Source organism: Terrapene carolina, unplaced genomic scaffold (assembly GCF_002925995.2).
Source record: "Terrapene carolina triunguis isolate 2854851 unplaced genomic scaffold, T_m_triunguis-2.0 Scaffold95, whole genome shotgun sequence".
Classification (NCBI taxonomy): Eukaryota; Metazoa; Chordata; order Testudines; family Emydidae; genus Terrapene; species Terrapene triunguis.
The window spans coordinates 19,087,821-19,109,370 of record NW_020664446.1 but is presented as its reverse complement, the minus strand read 5'-3'; the positions used below and the strand labels follow the sequence as shown (position 1 = coordinate 19,109,370).

Genomic DNA, 21,550 nt, shown 5'->3' with positions numbered 1-21,550 from the left:
CCTCCTTGTGGTTCCTTTCAAGTATAGCTCCCCCCACCAGATGATGCCACCTTCTGTTCTCTCTGTTGCTCTGCAGCATCTCACACTCCAGGATTAGCAGCCCTCTTCATGGTTTGGTCCTCCAGACAGGTCATTATGTGTTTCTCTCCCCCCCCCCCTCCAGGATATTGTTCCCAGCAGTCCCCTAAGTCAAAGCTATACCACTTCCCCCAATCACTGGTAGGGGAACCCAGGCCCACCCTCTACTCCAAGGTCCAATTCAGGGACCCCCTAATCAACAGCCACAGTCTGCTTTATACCAAACCTTACTGCTATTTCCCTGAGCCTCTTCCTACTCTGTCTCTCTCAGATTTCTGTTCCATTATCCTTCTAGATAAACCCTTCCTTCAGAGCCTGAATCACTGGGCTTTACCTCTTCCCTTAGGTTTTCTTTTCTTCTCTAATACCTAGAGAGTGAATGAGTAGAGGCTTCCTCACTACAAGACTTTCCAATCTCAACTTACTAGCTTTGTACCAGCCCAGTCTACACCTGCTCAGCTGAGCTTCGTCTTCCATTAGGCCTTGTCTATCCATTTTAATTGTCCCACAAGTGCAGCCTACTAGATTAACTAGCCCCTTCCTACCTCCCTTAATCCCTTCAGGTGAGGTGTGGAGTGAACACCCTAGGGAGTGGGTGGGAAGGGGAAAATTACATAAGTACTGGAGGTTTAGTTGCAAAATTAGAGTTTAAACATACAGCAGAGATTGCTGAAAATCGCAAACAGAATGCTTATGGAAAGAATCCATGGTAAAATTGTTTTCATTGGACTCCAGTGCCTCACATTACCAATAAAGGTTGCTCAAGAAATTTGGCTGTGCTAGGCAACACTTCAGTGTGATGCCACCCCACCCCACTCAAATTCGGCCTGGTCACCCTTCCATCGTCACAGAGGGGTGGCCAGGCCAAATCTGAGTAAGTGTTGTTGAAACCTGGTACGTGGGCTCACAGTGCTGCTTGGGTTTGGTCCAGCCCCTTCCCCCTCCCCAAGTTAAAACCTGCTGCTCTAGTTAGCTTCCTAGAAAGCTGTCAACAAGGCAGCTCCCTAGCTTGTCTATAGCTAAAGCAGCCTTGGATTTCCAAAGGCCTTTCACACTCAAAACTCCTATTGCCTTAAATGGGAGTTGCACATGTGGATAACTGCCCGCCGAGACATTTGCTAGATTATCCAGAGGGTGCTGGGGACAGATGGATAGGTTTTTGTCCCCTGTGAACAAATTACTCCAGAGCATGACAAACAACCTTTAAAAATGACCTTCCCTACATTCTTTACTTCTTTCTGTTGCATAGTGCTCATTAGTATATTATTTAGGTTTGGGGAAGATTAGAGTAAAACACTGACATCTGTACAGGAGAGACAGACCATTCTTTGACCATTGTTTTGACTGTCATTATTGATTGAGAGCTGAGACTGTAAACATTTTGGGACAGGAAATGTCTTTTGGTTCTGTGTTTGTACAACATCTAGAACAATTAGGCCCTAGCCCAGGACTAGGGCTCCAAGGCACTATGGGAATACAAATAATTTTTGGTTAAGTCATTCTCATAAATTTTGATTGCATTGCTGGGCTGTTTTTCTGATGTGGTTATCTTGACAATGCTTTGGCCTTTGTAAATAAACAGATGATTTTAATGGGACCTAGTTTTCTGAACAACTCATCACTGCAATTGAGAGGTTCACAATCTGGCCCCACATGGTAGAGTGGAGGGGGATACATTCACTTTCCCCTGGTAGTATCTTTCCTCTGTGGTATGGAATCCATTTGACCAACCAACTTATCATAAGTTTATTGGGCACTGAGAATGTCTGTGCTCTATAGCTCTGCAAACTTATGTTTTTTTGATATCTTTGAAATGGAGCTTACAGTAATTGAACAAAATATTAAACTACAAATCAAACAAACTGGAAATCAGTGGGTGTGAAAATCTGCCTGTTAATTGCTGGCATAATATTTTGCTTATTTGTTATCAACAGTGCCAAGTATATGTTTAGCTTAGGAAACAAAGAAGGTGTTTGTTTTCTCCCCCTTTTCCAGCTCTCAAATGGCAAATACTTCAGATCACCTCTAGGCTCTTGATGTACCCTCTGAATCACCTTGACACGCATTTTAACAGTTTTAATGAGAAGAGTCATCATTATGAACCTGGCACAGATCTAAGATGCACCCGGATTTGATCTGAAGAGGGGGAAGAAGTGATCTACATACATTGCTTGTATCCCACTCTCTGTGAACATTCTGACAGAAACCCCTTACAGCACTGCCTATCATAATCCATTTCTTCCTCAGTCCTCAGAAGGAATAGTTTGCTCCATTATACCAGTATACAGCTGTATTTCCTCCTTCATCACTGCATTCCAAATCAGATTCATAAATATTCATTGGCCCCAATGTGCAGAGCTTGTGCTAGGCATAAGCAGACTAAGCAATTGCTGAGGGCCCTGAGCAGCTCAGGGGCCCACCCAATTTGCTTTTTATTATAAGAACTTGCCTACTTTAGTATTGGGAGGCCAAACATATTCCTGCTTAGGGCCCCCAATGGCTCGCACTGGCTCTGCCAATGTGCCAACTGGGCTGGTTCAGGGGGCCTCTGCACCACTTTCATAGGAGTCCTCTATGACACTACAAAGGGGTCACTGCACTATGTCAGCAACTTTTGTCAGGCCTGACATACTCATTCCGCCTCACACACTGGTGTGATGATATTTATTTAAAAGGTGACATGCACTATATGTTTGAAATCTAATAACACACTTCTCATTACTATTACTGTGAAATGTTTAACAACACTGTAGGTGCAATTATAGATACTCTCCGATATTATGTCTTGGAGACTGAGAAAGGAGCCCAAACAGGGTTTTTCCATTGTGAAAGTCTATACTCTCATGTTCACCCTTTTACAAGACTATAATAAATTTTGTACAAAGTATGTCTTGTGAGGTATCATTTGAAAACTCAATCTGCTGAACATTACTGTCCTGGTACAGTAGGACCTCAGAATTATGAACACAGAGCTGCGAACTGACCAGTCAACCACATACCTTATTTGGAACCGGAAGTACGCAATCAGGCAGTAGCAGAGACACACACACAAAAAGCAAATACAGTACAATAGTATGTTTAACTACTAAAAAAAAGGCAAAGCAGCATTTAATCTTCTGCACTGTAAAAGTTTCAAAGCTGTATTAAGTCACTGTTCAGTTGTAAACTTCTGCAAGAACAACAATAACGTTTTGTACAGTTACAAACATTTCAGAGTTATGAACAACCTCAATTCCCGAGGTGTTCATAACTCTGAGGTTCTAGTGTAAAATAAGTGTGATAACACTGTATGTAAAGTTATAAGATTCTACTGTATAGCATTACTAAGTTTAGAAAAGCAGGCACAGACCAGTTCCCCAGAAACAATAGGCAAATTGATGCCTCAGTCACAACATAATCAGATGAGCTATCACCTAGTTAAGTGGTCATTCTTTGGCAGGTGTGAGCAAGGCATTTATATATTGGCAAAGGCACAGAGGGGGTTTGCTGTCCCACAAACTTGCTGTCACTTGAACCCCAGCTGGAAATCATTCTCAAGGATGGGAGAAAGGTATAAGAATAGAAAACAACTACCACACATACCTCTTCTCTTCTTCCCTCTGCTCAAGGCAACAAAAACACCTGAAAGAACACTGAACTGAAGGAGTGGATCTGGCTAGAGGACATCTAGTCAGGAGACTGCAAAAAGCATGTGGTGAGAAAGACCTTTGCTTTGAATTCTTTTAGCTTGATAAGTTAGATGTTAGTTTGTGTTTTACTTTTTATTTTCTTTGTAACCAATCCTGACTTTTATGCATTACTTGTAATCACTTAAAATCTTTCTTTTGATAGTTAATAAACTTGTTTTATTGAACCAGTGTATTTGGGAACCTCCACTTGAGATAATAGGGCTTGTGCATATCATTTTCCATTGATAAAATGACAGTCTTTATATGAGCTTGTATTGTCCAGTAGAGAACTGTGTATACAGAGAAGATGTGTATAAACTATTCTGTAAGCACCGAGGGTATTTTTTTTAAAAGTGTCTAAATTACTTAAGGGGCCTAGGACCATTGATTCTCAATGAGACCCCTTATCAGGCCAGGTTTTCAAAAATATTTAGGCAACTAAAGATGCATCAAGGCAACTACTGAGACCTTCAGAACAACTCCCTAATTTCCATTGAAATCAACGCGCCAATATGGGTGAAATAATATCCTCTGTTGATGGAAGGGAAGGTTTGTTCCTTCCATCAACAAAAGTTGGTCTATTAAAAGATATTACCTCATCCACCTGGTGTCTCTCATATTCTGGGACCAATACAGCTGCAACAGCATTGCAAACAACATTGAAATCAATGGAAGTTAGGCACCACGGTGCTTTTGAAAATACCAGTAGGCACCAATCTGCATCCGAAAGTCCCCAATAACCTAAAAAATCTGAAATTAAGTTATTTTTGAAAATGGGATTTAAGCATTTTTGAAATTATTATTCCGAGGTGAAATAATTCTAAGTAAAGTAAGAACTGTTCACAGCTCCTGTTTATTAGGTCATGGCAGCTACTGATTGTACAAATCATTATAATCATCAATGTAGTCTTGTATATGTATCTCACTAGAAAAACATATTATCAGACACCCAGCAGAGAGTGCCCCACATCCCGTGACGCACTCATGATTACAGCAGAACAAATAATGGAGGAAAGTATGTTTAATAATTCACTATTAAAATAACAAGAAATTTGTGCAATGAACTATTTGACAAATGTTCTCCAATCAGCTCAGTTCATAACTAAGGTTTCCATGTGTCCCCTTCAATCAATAATGCAAACAGAATACATATGTGGATGAACAATGCTGTGGAATAATTAATCCAAAAAAGGAAAGCAAGAGGCAAGCATTGCAGGGGCCAGGAACGGAGGAGAACTAGAAACATTATAGAACTCAGATAATCTTATCAAAATGAAAGATAAGCCAGAGGCAAAGCATGAATGGAGAAAAGATAGACTGAGATAAAGAGAGTCCTTCTCAAGGAGACTGTGAGGCATGAGTAATTTAAAATGCAGAAGAAAGAAGTGAACCCAACTTGAAACAAATCTCAAAAGAAAAAATATGAAATAATAATTATCAACATTTTCTAAAAAAGGAAATAGAAAAGTTAAGAGCATGATTGTGCCAGCACAGGTGTTTGGTGAAGTTCAGTTGTTCCAATTCACTAATAAGGCTTCATCCTTAGATCTTCTCTGGGAGGGAATTGGCAGCAGATAGAGAAGCATCACTAGTAAGTATATGTATCTGTGTAAGGTACAATGACAGAGTGCTGAGAGCCAACATCTGTCCCAGCACTCTGGTCACTTAAGCTCTGATTAGTTCCCCCCAGAGAAGACTCGATTGAGGAATACAGTACTTAATTACCTAATGGGACTGGGAATGCTAAGGAGCTAATTGTCCAATCAGCTGGGAGGAGCAGTTAAATAGTACAGGAAGGCAGTGCACAGGGGGTAAGGCTAGCAGAGCTGAGGGAAAAGGGATTTCAGGAGGGTGAGATGTCTTCCCCCTTGAGAAATGGCTGACATCTGAAAAATGCTGTAGACAGAGCTGTTGCACAGGATTAATACAATGGTGGTAATGTTTACAAATTACATTGAGGTGTTTGCAATCTTGTATGCCTCTAGCTTGTTAAGGATTGCAGGACAGGAGTGGAGCTTCCCCTGTTACAGGTATGTAGATAAATTCCATTACTGCAGTACCTGAGCACCTCACAGTTTTCCATGTGAACTCAACCCTGTGAAGTACTGTTATCATCTTTCTTCAGTCCTGGGGTTCTCAAACCTTATCATCATGAAGACTACCTACAGGACCACTTCCTTTCCCATTTGCTATGATGCAGACCAGATCCCTGCCCCATCTATTAATACATAACTTCCCTGTGGCAACTAAAGCAATTGCTCACGTGAAAAAGTAATATTAGGACAGTAATGTATTTTCAGCTTCCTTTAATGCAGGTTAGTACCTAGAAACAAGGAAAATAGCCAGCACCATATGACTAGCCAGATCTACATGACCACCAACAAAAGCTATATAGAGCAGTGTGAGACCCACTGACCATTCCTCAGTCTTATTCCATTCTATTCCTTTTATCTTACCTAGTCCACAAAGATTAAGAGATCTTTTCTCCCACCAATAATACACGGTCCATTTCACACACACACAATTTTCTCAGAACACCCCCCCAACCCCCGATCAATATGAAGTACCGTTCCTGATAAAGGAAGTTCAAATCAGTTAATTTAGGGGTGGGGGAGGGAATTTGAAAAAACTGACATCCGCAGAAACCTTGGGTTTCATAGAAAAAGTCATCTGAAATGTTTGAAAATAACATAATTGACCAGATATTCAGGAACAGATTCCATTCAGGTCTTTTTTACAATAATTTCTTTGCCCGTATACAGAAAATCACTTAGAAAAATATACTAGCTGAAGGGCATAGTGGTTACATTCTGACATGTATTGGACTTTAATAAAATATACATATGGCTCATTAGAGTCAATGAAAGTAAGGGAAAGAGCATGTGCTTGGGCCTACAGGAAATAGGATTGCAAGTGCACGGGACATTTTAAAGTGCATCTAGAATCCATCTGCATGGGGTGTGTTCTCAGGCCAACTACTCTACACAGAAATAACTTACAAAAAATATTGGGTCAGAAAATCTCCTCAGCTTTGGGCATACCATGGAGCTGGAAAGCTGCTGGATCTCCCTAGCTGATGATTCTGTCAGTGTGGGTCTAGCTCCTATGCTAGTGTCCCTGCAACCCTTGCATTTGGTGACATAGAGGGGATAGGGGTAGGCATGGTCAGAGCACCAATATGCTCCAGTAATCCTTGGCTGGTGGATGGCTCTTTGGGGGCCATAATCAGCTGGCATCTTTAGGGTGAGCCCCAGGGAGCTGCAACTGGCTCCTTTGCAGTCTCCTCTGTTCTCCACTGCAATCTTGACATTTCCCAGGTTTAAAAAAACACACACTAAGATATTAGAAAAATTGAAGAGAGAATTTGAGTCAAATATCAGTGACTGATCCCATTGAAATATCTGGCTTCTTAAAACCAGTTTCTCTATAATATTCTGTACTGTTTAAAGGCCGAGACAAATCTCATTTTCTTATAAAAATAAATAAATACACTTATTGATTGTACCAACCATGTTTTGGAAATGGAAAAAAAACCCCAACACAAATTGGTTTTGCCAAAGTTTCTTTATCACAAACCACATTCTTCATATTGCAAAGCAGTAATTTGGAGATGCAGAGACATTATATTTGCAAGTACACAAATAGAAATATTGCTTTGTAAACACTTCTCTAATTTTAAATTGCTGCGTTTACATAAGAGATTCATTTAGACTGGAAATCATCCTATCCTACAAATTTGCACAATCTATTACATTTGACTCCTCACCATAATTTCCATGTCAGACTATTTGAGATGTTAGAAACACTGGTCTTGAGAAGAAGATTATGAGGAAGAAAACATGCATTAGAATCTAAATATCTTGATGATCAGAAGTGACTGGAATGTGCTAGGTAGGCGCAAAAGGTAAACATAAAAATAATGTCAGACTGCCCTTTATTATGTATAAAGTTGTCAAAACAAAGTACTCTCTGTCTATCTTAAGTACTTGTATGGCTCAATTCCCTGTAATATCTGTCCATCTCACAATCTTATATATATTTCTCCTTACAACAACCCTATGCTGTTATCTCCATTTTACAGATGGGTAACTGAGCCCAGAGAGACTGTGTGACTCGCCCATGATCACACAAGATGTTTGTGGTGAAACAGGAATTGAACCCAGTTTTTGGCCTATCTAGACTTGAGATAGTCCTGAGCTGCAAAGTCTGGTTCTAGATTGAGGGGAGGGAGCTGGTAGGCCGGATATGGGGCTGGGGTTCAAGTCCATGGAAATGGCAGCAAGTTAGAGAGTTGGGATCTAGATTCAAACTTCTCCTAGCTTCTCCTGTTATTTTGGAGGTGGGTTTTAACCTCAGGCCCATCTCTAGCCTGAATTTACCTGAACTCAGAGTGTAGTCTCATTACAGTAAGGTTTTCATACTTTCTCTTTAAAGCATGATTTGTTGTATAAAAGTTATTTAGTGCAAATGCTAGAAACTGAATCATTACGTAAATGCCCTGATGCTGGTATCTTTAGTGTCTCACATTATCTCGTATGGAATCGGTCTCCTCAGTTTATTTTTCAAAAGAAACCCAACAAGAGTGAAAATAACAGCTGCAAGCACCACACCCGTAACAATAAATGGAGCCTGGGAATGATCATCAGTAGCAGTAAGTGAACCACGGGAATCCACATCTTCCTGATGTTCAGAATAGTCCAGTTCTGTAAATTAAGAGAGATAGTTTTGGTTTCATTTTGTTCTCTGCTCTAGTTATTGCCAAAGATACCAGGACAAAGAGAACTTGAATTAAAAAGTTACATTCTAGATCAGGTCAAGAAATAAATCAATTTCACTCTATTTTATACATGACATTCTAGACACATCAATCCATCTTTATAATAGTAAAGACTATTTCATGAACTGAACCCCCAGCAGGGATGTTTTAGGATCAATATTAAGAAAACATCATAACTAGCACAAGAGCTAGGGAATGGAATCAGTTTTCAAGGAAGGTTGAGGTTTCACTTTACTAGAGATAGTCAAGGTGAGACATGACAACCACAATGCTTGAACAGTTTGGGGATAATTAAATCAATGAGGCTAGAAGGAGATGGACTGCATCTCATCTTTCTTCCTGAAGAATTGATTCAATTAGCATTTTTGAGCTGGGCAGATTAAAATGATGGGTTTGAAATGTGTTAAGTAAGGAACAAATTTGTAGATGCTCTTAGTCAATAAACAAGTCCCTGATGTTTATAAGGGAGTTGTTGCTAAACCAGTAAAAGCATGCTGCGCTGCTAGAAATCAGAAGTAAGATTTCGTAAAATGAAATGAAAAGTGATTTACAGAACCTTATTGTGACAATGAGCCAGCAAGGGTTAAGCAACCAGCAGGGTGAGTGACCCAAAATCAACCTTTAAGGTCATATTAGAAAAGTATTGAAATGGTAAACAGGACCATTCCTTGAAGATAGTTAACAAAGCCTTGTTAAATAGGCCAGACTTCTTAAAATGTAAACCTGTTCTATTGTTAGAGAATTAGAACCAGATACGAATTGTATTTGTCTGTGTTTACCTATATCTTAGAAGTTTAACAATGTGATCTAATTAGCTTGTAAATGCTAAACTTCGGTTCCTATCTGTAACGTTTCATTATATATTCAATTGATTCAGAGATCAAAAGGGGATATTAACATTTAAATGAAACTTGTGATATAATAATATAATTGTCTTTAATTCTCTTTGTTTGTAGTAAACTACCTATGAACCGTTTGAATGGGCAATTGCCTTATGCTAATCAATGCAACTAGTTTATCTGTGTGTACATAAGAAATAGAAGTTTAGCTTCAAAGCTACAATATGCACTGCCCATTCTTCTTCCGGGAAGGCCCCTGCTTTGATGTCTGCTGTCAAGATGCTATCAGCTTGCTAGAGAACATAAAAGAAGCTTTGGGCCTGATCTTGTTTTATCTCAGATCTGCTTAAACTTTGTCAGGGGAAGTTCAAGTCACCAGACTGAGGTCTCCAGGTGTACCCTGGACTATCCCTGCAAATTCTCAGAAGAATTTGAACAAACTACACATGAATTGCCTATTGAACTAAAACCTATTGAACTGATTCTAGAAGTACTTTCACAAACCAGCAGCTTCATCGTCTCTATTATGAAATTGACCTAAGAACTTTACTCATATCTGTATGTATAATGATCTTTAACCACAGTAACTTTATTTTCTTTAATAAATCTTACTTTAGTTAATAAGAATTGGCTGTAAGCGTTTATTTGGGTCAGATCTGAAATATTGACATGGTAGGTAATGGTCATGTCAATGAAGTTCTACCGATTTCTTTTGATTGGTAGAACTTTATAGTGAATAAGGTTTAAAGTAACTCTCACTATATAGACTTGGCTCTCCGGGTGGGAGACAAATGCTGGATTGCTTAAAAGAAACTGTAGTTTAGCTTCTTGGTAGGTAGTACAGAAGCGGTTTTGTTACTGGCTTGGTGAATCTAATTATAGGAATAAACCACCAGTTTGGGGGATTGTCTGCCCTATTCTTTGCGGTTTGTCCTGATTGAGCATTCTTAGTGTGGCCCCCCAGTGACCATAGTCACGCTTACACTAAACACAAGAGAAGGTTATTTAAATTTACCAGCATTCCTGTTCTTAGTGCCATCTTTCCGAAGCTGAACTGGCCCAACAACAACATCCACTTCTTCTTGGTAAGAGCTTGTATCTCTCTTGGACCTGGGTATGCAGCCCTGGTAGCATCGGGAAGAATAGTCATATACCCTGCACACCACCATTTTAAACTGCAGGTAAACTGATGTATGTTTGTTAATAAACTTGAAGGCATTAAATTTGAAGCGTATGGTGGAGCTGTAGGGTGAATAGTATGTACCGTAGGTTGGATCTCTAACACACCTAAAATAAATAAATAAAATACAATTAGTCTTCATGCATACACACAAAAATCAATCACGGGCATCAAGCATGCCCTATGTGCAAAGATAAACATTAAAAATGCATTGACAACAGAAAGGGAGAAAAACATATAATTATATTAAGAATAGAAAATGAAAGGTTAAAATAGTGGCAGTGACTTCTCTGAAAGCAAAATATACAATATTGTTTTTTCCTAATTCAGCAAGGTATTTACATACATGCCTAACTCTAAGAGTGTGAGTAGTTTTACTGAACTCGCATGCGTAAAGTTAAACTTGTGCGTAAGTCTTTGTAGGATCAGGGCCCAGAACTGACAAGTTGCAAAGAGGTCCCCTGGAGGTGTCCTGGCAACTAATCATTGAAAAGAGCCCAGAGCTGCTTACTTATATCTCCAGGCTGCAATGTGTATGACTTCTGTAGAACAGCTGAAGCAAACAGGGCTTATTTTTATTATTAAGGGGGAAATGAAACCACAATTTAAGCTCTTAAGTGAGGCTGGCCAGAAAACAACAATTCCATTTCATACATAATTTTGAAATTTGTTTTTGTTCCAATGCAGATAAAAAAAATTGAAATCTCATTTTTCATGAAAAAACCATATGAGAGAGAGTACCAGCGCAGAATAGCCAGGGCTGTTACCCAGGAGATGGGAGACCCAGGGTCAAGTCTCTGCTCTGCCTGATTCAGAGCAGGGATTTGGACCTGGGTTTCCCACAGCCCAGGCAACCTAACCACTTGGCCTAGGTCTCTCTCTTCGTCTCACCTGAGGAAACCCTTCCCAATGACAGTTCTGTCAGAACTGATACATCTCCATAAAACTCTTCAGCTTTGAACAGCTGTTTTTTTGACAGGAAACATTTTAGTCACAATTTTTTCTATCAGCTCTACTCTGAAGGGCAGGTTCCGTCTCTTTACTAAATGGTTATACAGCTCCTTGCACAATGGGGCCCTGATGTCTGATTGGGTTCTCTAGGTGCTACTGGATATGAATAATAAGGATGATAAATTCCTTCTTCCGTTCTGTGCCATCTTATCCAACTCACTCCCACTCTTCTGATTTCTGCTTTGGATGCAAGAAGCAAGAAAGTCAACATTTCCAATGACTCTAATCTCTAGTAAGTCAGCGGCAGAGGAGCTTCACAGAACAAGATTCTAGTATGTTTCACTTTCTTGTCAGCACTGACTCCCCTTAGTAAGTGCCAAAATTCCATGCCAGTGCATTCTGGTTCAATTTAACCACCACGAAAAGGAACTCAACTTATCTGTTAATACGCAGCAATTCTCTCAGAATAAGCTGCAGAGTTGTCATATCCTCAATGTCTTTTATACAAATTTTAATAAACTCATAAGCATAAGAAAGATCACAAGGTATTAAACTTGTATAAACTGAGATTATTAAGACTGCATATGTTACTATGTTGTTGTATATTCATGCCAACACTTCTCTCACCTATAGATGGTTAAGATATGTTTGAAAATTAGATATGGAAAATTTATTTCCTTTTGGGTTTTAATTTAAATAAATATGAGGTTTAAAAGATTTGGCTGTCTCTTCATTGTATGATTTTTATCAGATCATTTCTTAAAAGGGCTGTTTTGAATATCTAATTTTCATCTCCTGTAATAGCAGGGCTGGCTCTGGCTTTCTGGCCGCCCCAAGCAAAAAAAAAAAAAAACAAAAACCGCGGCAGCCAGAACAGCAAAGCAAAAAAAGCGGCCGTGTCCCCCTAGGATTGGGCGGAATGCCGCCTCCTACAAGCTGCCGCCCCAAGCACCAGCTTACTCGGCTGGTGCCTGGAGCCGGCCCTGTGCAATAGATAGGGGTTTTTAAACTATCATGCAGGTGGCTTCTTTAAAACTTAACTTCTGTATGTCCTGCAGCTCTAATGCTACCCTAGCTGAATTAGTTTGAAATTTCACTCTTATTCCCCATTATTTATATATAATTAGGATTGCACCAATAAATAGTCATTGACCATGGGACCTGCTCATGAAAGACTTGTACTTTCATACCCAGAAAGGTGTAGAGTCTAACAATGGAGAAATCTACTGAAATTCTGGCAGGTAAAGCTTAGAAACATAGGAATGGCTATCTGGATGAGATCAGTGATTTTTATTTTCTTACCAGATCTAAGGATCTAATTTTTCAATAATTCTTTTATCTGACTTTTCCACAAGAAATGGCCAGATGAACAATTCTGGGTCACCTGAGTGACATTAAAATTCTTAAGTGTCACTTGCAAAACACAGAACACTCATGAAAGGAAACTGAAAGGATTAAAAAAAGTAGGAAAAGTACAGAAAAGCAGGAAAAATCAAACTTCAGTCATTTGACCCAAACATTGAATTACAGAAATTTGAAATAACATTTCCAGTATGCTCCAAAAAAAAAAAAAATAGGACTACAAAAGAATGATTTTGTTTTCTTTAAAAATGGAGCAGAATATTTTTAAAATACAGTTGAATTCTATAGACAAACTATTTGGGCTGAACTCAATTTTGATGTGGGCAGGTGAAAATTCACTGACATCAGCGGAGGTTGGGGTTACACCTGTTTACATCAGAATTGAATTTACCTCTTTAGTTACTATGTTACATCCTTGAATGGAATCACTGATACAGAGTTGCATCATCTAAATGTCATTTCTATTGTTTCTATTGATTTTTCATTTTTTGCCAAACAAGTTTTTTCTTTAATTAGTTTAGTGGCAAGGAAAACTGAAATTACTTCACACTGGCCCCATTCAAATTATTGCATAAACAAAACAGAGACAATATTTCATGCACAGTTTCATTGTAAACCATCTCTGGGAAAGTCCTTACCCGCTCCTGATAATGTCATAGGTTACTGTTGTAAAATCATTGGGATCGGGTGATGCAACACACGTGTCCAAAAACAAGACCAGATTTGGGTCAGAGCTGTGAATTGAAGCTTGAAGGAATAAATTCTGGTTCAAGTCAACGTAGTATGGAGAGTCATACACTGGCCATGAGAAGGATGGTGATTTATAAAATGAAATGGTCACGTTGTATCTGCCGTACTGAGTTTCATTGACTTCAGTAACATCCTCAGCAACATACATTATTTCTATCCATCTATTTTGGAGCATTTTGCAATTGATATGCAAGTGAAGATCTTTTTGCCTTTTGATTATGTAACCAGAAGAGATTGCTTTGATCAAGTTGGAATAGATGATAGTGTTGTTGTTTCCCTGTTTGACACATTAAATACACAATTATCTAATGTTGTCATGCTTTTGCCTGAGGTTACAATTACCATTATACTTACTAAACTTTTGATGCGCCCATAGAATAACACACATTTAAAAAGCGTTGTTTCAGTATTTTGAAAAGAAGTGTGACTTGTGTTGTGAATAGAAATGACCAATTTTAAAAAACTTTGTTGGCTGTATGATACAGTGATTACACTGAGATGTGAAAAATATTTTCTTTGAACCCAAACACAGCCAAGTTAGTTTACATTCATGCAAAGCTTTGAATATGTAATGCACAAAGGTCCTGATTCAGCAAGGTACTTAGAGTTGTGTTTAATCTAAAGTACTATAGAAGTGAATGCTTTAAATTGGTACCTTGCTGAACTGTGGCTTATGTAAGTGCCAAGTATTATTACTATTCATGAACATCAGCTCATGCTAGAAAAAAGTCTATGAACATGGGTTGAGGTTGTTCACGTATCTTCCCTGTCCCCCAATATTCCCCATAAAGTCAATCTACAATAAGTGATGTGTTCCCTGCAGGCAAGGGAAGGACAGGGGAGAGTGTAAAGTGAATCTGAACCTGCAGTCGTTGGTTCACTTCTAACACCTGTGAACCACAGCAGATTTCTGTTCATGACCCTTTTCAAAATAAATTTTGCAGTTTGGACAGACCTACTTACACAGGTTGCTAAAAATTCAACTTCATACCTCTCGTCTTGTCCCACAGCCATTGTATGGGATGTTGAATATAACATAGTTTGATGTAATGTTTGGTCTACAATAAGGGTCATTCAAGCTGACATCCCATGCATTGTAACCATGTGAGCGGAGATAGGCTCTGTTAACAACTGCATGCATGTGTTCTGGCAAGCACAGAAGAGCTAGTGGGTGGATAAAACATACATTATTAGTGCGTACAGGCATACAATCATAATTAAATGTTGCAACCTATACATATGCTGTTATCTACTCTGTGTGTAGGTTGGGAGAGGGGAAGGGGTTCAACATAAGCCAAACCACATGATTTTACTATCTTACGTCTTAAATATTGAATGATGCACCAGGGCCCTGTGGGTTTTGGCTGTGGATTACTATTACTATGAAAATCTGTAAATTATAACTTCTCTTTCTGTGATCAGAGAGAGTCTCATCAATGAATCACAGTTACCATAGTAGAAAAAATTTGTGAGTCAAGTAAAAGTCCTATTGACGTTGCTTGGAATTTTGCTTGAGTAAAATTAAGAACAGTATTAGCAGGGCCATTATTAAGCAAATAAAATGAAGCGTTTCAGTACTTCTGGGAAAGAATGATCTAAAATGCAATGGGAGGTGAAGACAAAGGTAACAGTAAAGTAAAGAGAAATTGGTGTGTTTGTTGACAGCAATTTATGGACCAGATTTTGCTATCTTGAATTATACTGATCAGCCAATGGAACTAACCAGTTATGTTCTATTCAATACGATCAAGGGTTGCTGAATCAAGGGTTTGCATGTATGGCCTTACATCTGCCATATGGGGTTTGGAGCTACATGTGCAGAGGCTGAATAACATCAAAGTGATAGTCACTCATTGGGGACTGGATCCTGTGGTCTTTACTTGGGCAAAATGCACATTGAAAACAATAGGAGTCTTGCCTGAATGAGTGCTTAAGGATCAGGCTTTGTATGGCTGTGAAAGGTGTTCTAGTTCACTTGTGGGCACCTGTGTAGCTGAAGACATGGACAAATTGCAGGGAATTCAAGGAAGAGCATCACAAATGCAAAAGGAAGTGGAGAGAATGATTCTAAATATAAATAATTCTAATACTAAACATGTACCAGCAAAGTGCTAAACATTGAGCTCAAATAAATAATAACTAATGAGTTGGGGAGAGGACATGAAATTCACTCACGCTATATAAAGAGGAGTGCTTGCAATGAGAGTTTTGCCTGCATCAGGACTAGGATCAAACCCAGAGAGAATGAACAATTAGGTTGTACAAAGGGCCATAAGTAAGAGTAATGAGACGATGTAAAGAAAAAGTAAATTAAGGCTGAATATCAGAGAAAATGTCTAAAAATAATTACTTTGATATTAACAAACATTGAAAGTAATAGTTCAATAATCCCACAGTATGAAAGATGACAGTGAGTGCTTGCTATACTGAAGTGGTTCAGCAACATTAATAATTAGTTATTTAACAAATAAAATCAGTAAATAGGCTTGTCTGCTGAAAAGCGAAGTTCTGTATTAAACATGAACTTACTAGTATTCTGATCTGCTGGAATGGTGTAATAGGCAGCACGGAACCCTCTGTTTGTTATACTCGAGTCACTGTGAAATCGAACTGTCATCAAGTTTGAGGACGATGTATATGTGAGATAGGAACCATAACAAATTTTCCCCAGTAAAGGAGAGGTATAGAGTGGCCCATCATATATCTCAATATAATCATACCGGCATGTACCACCTTCTGTCCTGGGGAATAAACACGAACATTTTGTAAACTATTTTGTGAACTCCTGTTTAACTAGTCACCACAAAATCTCAAATTAAACCCTTCAGTCTGCAAGGTGTTTGTGACAGATTGTCTTCATTTTGCTTCCTATGTGGTACCACCAGGACTGAACAAATAACCACAAATAAAACTATATTCATACAATTTTCATTTTAGGTTTACTGGTCATTTACAAGTGTTAAGCCCTTTTGAGAAATGTCCTTGAAATGGAGAGGGTACCAGTTTCAAAATTCCATGATTTTGAACCCATGAATTGCCTGGGAAATTAGTGCCTTACTTACGCTATATTGCTAAATGAAAGTGTTACACGGTAATTGCTCACTGCTTCTATTTCCCACACACAATCTGCATTGTTTGGATAATTCCCAGGATAGAACGGGCTTTGAAATGTCCCCGATGAATACTGAAGGACACCACCACAAGTATATTTTGCTGCAGAATAAAATGTAAGAAAAGAAAATACATATGAGTCATTTATATATACTTTTGCATATATTTGTATATGATTTATCAGTCGAAGCCAAAACCTGCTGAAGTTCAAGGAAACTTCAATGAGGTGTTCTATGATCAGAATCTAATCCTGAGAGGTGTGGAGCCCATTCAGTTTCATTTAATACTCTCAAGATTAAGCCCTAAATCTATATAATTGAAGACAGAAAATATGGGCCAAAGAAAATGTTCAGGGAAGAAAGATTATGCTTTTTTTCTCCGATAATGTTATGTTCTTAATTCAGGTTGGAAGTAACTTTTTGAAGTAGCACCTGGTGCACTGGGAACAAAAATTTATAGTCTGAATGAAAATAGCACCTACTGCCAACTTTGGAATGTAACAATTTTTACTTAATGCAGAGCTTTAATTGACACATGGCTTAAGAACATAAGAACGGCCAGACTGGGTCAGACCAAAGGTCCATCTAGTCCAGTATCCTGTCTTCCAACAGTGGCCAATGCCAGGTGCCCCAGAGGGAATGAACGGAACAGGTAATCATCAAGTGATCCATTCCTTGTCGCCCATTCCCATCTTCTGGAAAACAGAGGCTAGGGGCACCACCCCTGCCCTGCTTATACAAAAAAGGGGAAAACAACAAGGACTTTCATTATCTTGTTGAGCGATGCATAGAAAAAAATATTGGATTTTTATTTTTCCTCCTGTGAAGCACACAGAAACTGAGTTTAATTGCATGTATTTGTTGACTGGTAACTCTGTTTTATTTGTCCCGGTGCTGCTCTCGGGGGCCCAAGTCCTTCTGATCGAGGCACAGCCCATGGATGGTGTGAGGCCGGTAGCGGCCCCCGGCACCAGGTCTTCTTGGAGTCGGGTTGCTTGGGAATGCAGCCCAAAGCTGGTGGTAAACTTCATCTAAGGCTAAATACTGGCATGAGACCGATAGTCAACAAGTACCGTAAGGGAAAGTTGAAAAGAACTTTGAAGAGTGAGTTCAAGAGGGCATGAAACCATTAAGAGGTCTGTTTTATTTGATCCACCTATTGCCCCAATCTGCAAACATTCATGTACATGCTTATTTCTACTGACATAAACAGTTTCATTCAAGCCGTGGGGACCAGTCACATTAGCCAAGTTAAGCACAAACATACGTTTGCGCATTATTGGGGCTTAAGTGTTTCCTTTAAAGTAAAAATACCGAAATATAGTATCGTACTGTACTACTCTATCCCTATTTAGAAATGCTAGTTGCCAAAAGAAAGAAAAAGTTGATATTCAAAAAATGTATTGCCTTCAGCCTGAAGACAGCTTGCAAAAGGTTTATCACCATGCCGTCCTTATTTCCTGTCTAAGGAATCTGATGCTATTAATATATGAATAATTTGTGTATTATAATAAGTGAATAGAGAAGACTACAACATACAAATAAAGAAGTAAAATAATTCTGAATTACCTGTTGAAGGCAGCCACGTTGGAGTAGTAGTATAACCTATTAATACAAATCGACAACATCTTTAATAGAGACATATATAGTTTTTGAATAATATGCCATATCCACGAAAATGCCAATAAATCATAAAACTAAATTGATAGTATAATTGAATGAGTACAGAAGAGAGAGAAAGAATGGATGAAAATTAGAAAGGGATAAGTAGGTCAGTGGATGGAGAGATGGGGAAAGAGATGGCAGGCGGTCTGGCTGGCAAATCATGATACTAAAGAATACAAAGCAGGCACCCATTGTGCAAATAACACATAACTATATTTCTAACCAATTGTCTAATTTACAAAGCTGATAAAAATTTAGCTGTCTGCATATAATTACTGCAATGAAGAAGAGGAAGGAAACAACAGTGTTAAGAAATACAATGGTTATGTTTTAGGACCCAATCATGTAAACATGCACGCATGTGAATCCCTACCATTGGAGGCTTTGAGGAGTGGATTAGATGGATATCTCTCAGGAATGGTCTAGGTATACTTAATCTTGCCTTAGTGCAGAGGGTATATACTAGAGGGCCTCTCGAAATCCCTTCCAGCTGTACATTTCCAAAAATAATTCTCCTATCCTCAATAGTCCCATTTAAAGCAATATGAGTATTCAAATGAATATTCATGTGGATCAATTATTATTGGGTTTTTTTGTGCTGCTATAGCACCTAGGACCCTCAGTCATAGACCAGGACTCCTTTCTGCTAGGCCCTGTTTAACATTTTAAATGACATCTCTCAGTACCGTGAGAAGATGTTGGCTAAAATGTTTTATTTTCTTTTGTGTGTCCGTTGGCTCTTGAAAGAAATTCATCCAATGAATGTATTTTATTATTGTTAAGAAGAGGGATATTTATAATTAGAGCTGGGCAAAAGATTTCTGGCAAATAGTTTTTATATATATATTTTTTTTGCTAGAATAATGATCAGCCTTCAAAAATCTGATCCAAGAGTAGTGCAGGTTTGTGGAAACTGTGAGGATACTTTAAAATCTTGTAATCTATTTTTTAATCAATAGGGGGCGCTCAAACTCCTCAACATATCTAAAACCCATCAATTCAGTCATTTCTCTCTTTCAGTTTTCCCTGACACTTTTGCTTTTATCGCTCACAGCCACTCCCCTCTGGCCAGTAGGGTAGAATGCCTAGCGCAAGAGGCTCCATCATCTCTCTTTAGTTTACACCGTGTGGTACAACTTAGTTCTGTCAGTGACTCCTGAACCTGGAGCTATAGATGCTGAACTAGAGGTGTCGGGGTGCGGCCGCAGCCCCTGGCTTGAAGTGGTTTCCATCATATACAGGGTTTACAGTTTGGTTCAATGGCTCTAAGCACCCCCACTATACCCATTGTTCCAGCACCACTCCCTGGTACCCCTGTTTGGGAGCAGTAATGCTGCTGTTTATTGGAGTGGCAAACACTGGGAAAGAGAAAGATATCTAAACAAAAAATGTTAAAAAGAGATAATTAACATGTGTTATTGCATCTGAAAGATAAAAGAGAAAGACAGAGGTTAGTGATTTTGATTTTTTTTTTAACATGGCAATGTTTTACCAAAATATATATAGAAAACAGTGCTTAAATGTAAGCGAGGAAGTAATTTCACTGACTTGTAACCAACATGTGATTCAAGTTAAGCATGTGCGGAGGTGCTTGGCAGGATTGGTGCCATCAATATATTCAATCTTGTGAGGAAATCCTTAATATTCAGAAATGTTCTAAGGATATTAACTATCTGTTCCATGCACCAATGAATTTCAAGTCAGGCCATCTAAATGATGCTGAGGTTATTCCCAAGGATTAGAGTGGGCTGATCATTTTTAGACTATACAAACCATAAAAATACATATGGGCTTATTCATATTTCTAATAATTTTATATCTATTAATCTGATGCTCACTGAAGTAAGGGACTCTTAAAAAGGGACTTGAGCAAAGTTCATTGTGGACAGGCAGTCCCTGCACTGCGACTAAGAGTTCTGTTTAAAGAAAGATTGCTATGACAGAACATGGTATGGTGCTTTTCTGATGTGTACATAAAGGGGATGACACCACAAAGCTCATTTTCACTTGCAATTTGTGCTATATTCTAATGAATTAAGGACAAGCCACCATGGTCAAATTCATATAAATAAGGTAGCATTTGACCAATAAGTGATTCATAGAAAGATTTCTCTACAATTGATGCACCTTTTTATAGCAAACATTTGAAGGTACAGGTCAAGTTAAGTCTGTCATGAAAGTAATAATAATGACATCACCGCCAAGTGCTTATGTAGCACTTTTCATCATTAGATCTCAAAGCACTTTACAAAAAAAAAAGTAAGTATTCTTATCCCCATTTTACAGATGGAAGGGAGAGGTAAAGTACTTTTTAAAAAATTTCTGGTAAGCAAGTGAAAAGGCTGGATTGAGCTCAGTTAATAAATTCATGGGCAGCTTATAGTGCAGCTCTGCTCTGAAAAGTGATTCCATCCAGTTCCATAGAACTGGACATAGAAGAAAGAGACTCTACAGCCTAGTGGTTGGGGCACTCACCTGGTGTGGGGAAACCCAGGTTCAAGTCTCTGCTCCAAGGCAGAGCAGGGACTTGAGCCTGGATCTCATATGAACAGCCAGACTGGGTCAGACTAATCGTCCATTTAGCCCAGTATCCTGTCTTCTAACAGTGGCCATTGCCACATGCTTCAGAGGAAATGAACAGAACAGGGCAATTTCGAGTGATCCATCCCTGTACTCCAGTCCCAGCTTCTGGCAGTTGAAGGTTTAGAGACACCTGGACCTTGGGGTTGTTCCCTGACCAATGGCTAATAGCCATTGATGGACCTATTCTCCATTAATTTATCTGATTTTTTTAACCCAGTTATAGTTTTTGCCTTCACAACATCCTCTGGTAATGAGTTCCATAGGTTGACTGTGCATTGTATGAAGAAGTACTTCCTTCTGTTAGTTTTAAACCTACTGCCTGTTAATTTCATTGGGTTACCCATGGTTCTTGTGTTATGTGAAGGGGTAACTAACACTTCCCTATTCACTTTCTCCATATCATTCATGATTGTATAGACCCCTATCAGATCCTCCCTTGGTCGTCTCCTTTCTAAGTTGAACAGTCCCAGTCTTTTTAATAAAATAACAGGAGTACTTGTGGCACCTTAGAGACCAACAAATTTATTAGAGCATAAGCTTTCGTGGGCTACAACCCACTTCTTCGAAGAAGTGGGTTGTAGCCCACG

General features: G+C 38.8%; 1 protein-coding gene across 1 annotated transcript in view; it reads right to left on the bottom strand.

The window, feature by feature from the left end:
• Nucleotides 1–8,267: 8,267 nt before the first annotated feature.
• Nucleotides 8,268–21,550, bottom strand: part of DMBT1 (deleted in malignant brain tumors 1) — a 56,327-nt gene continuing 43,044 nt past the window's right edge. Inside the window, exons 12-17 of the mRNA XM_029911369.1 lie at nucleotides 16,668–16,818; nucleotides 16,135–16,346; nucleotides 14,597–14,769; nucleotides 13,494–13,882; nucleotides 10,378–10,649; nucleotides 8,268–8,449 (exon numbers count right to left, since the gene is read on the bottom strand). Of these exons, the coding sequence (XP_029767229.1) occupies nucleotides 8,268–8,449; nucleotides 10,378–10,649; nucleotides 13,494–13,882; nucleotides 14,597–14,769; nucleotides 16,135–16,346; nucleotides 16,668–16,818 (1,379 nt within the window). The remainder of the gene's footprint in view (nucleotides 8,450–10,377; nucleotides 10,650–13,493; nucleotides 13,883–14,596; nucleotides 14,770–16,134; nucleotides 16,347–16,667; nucleotides 16,819–21,550) is intronic.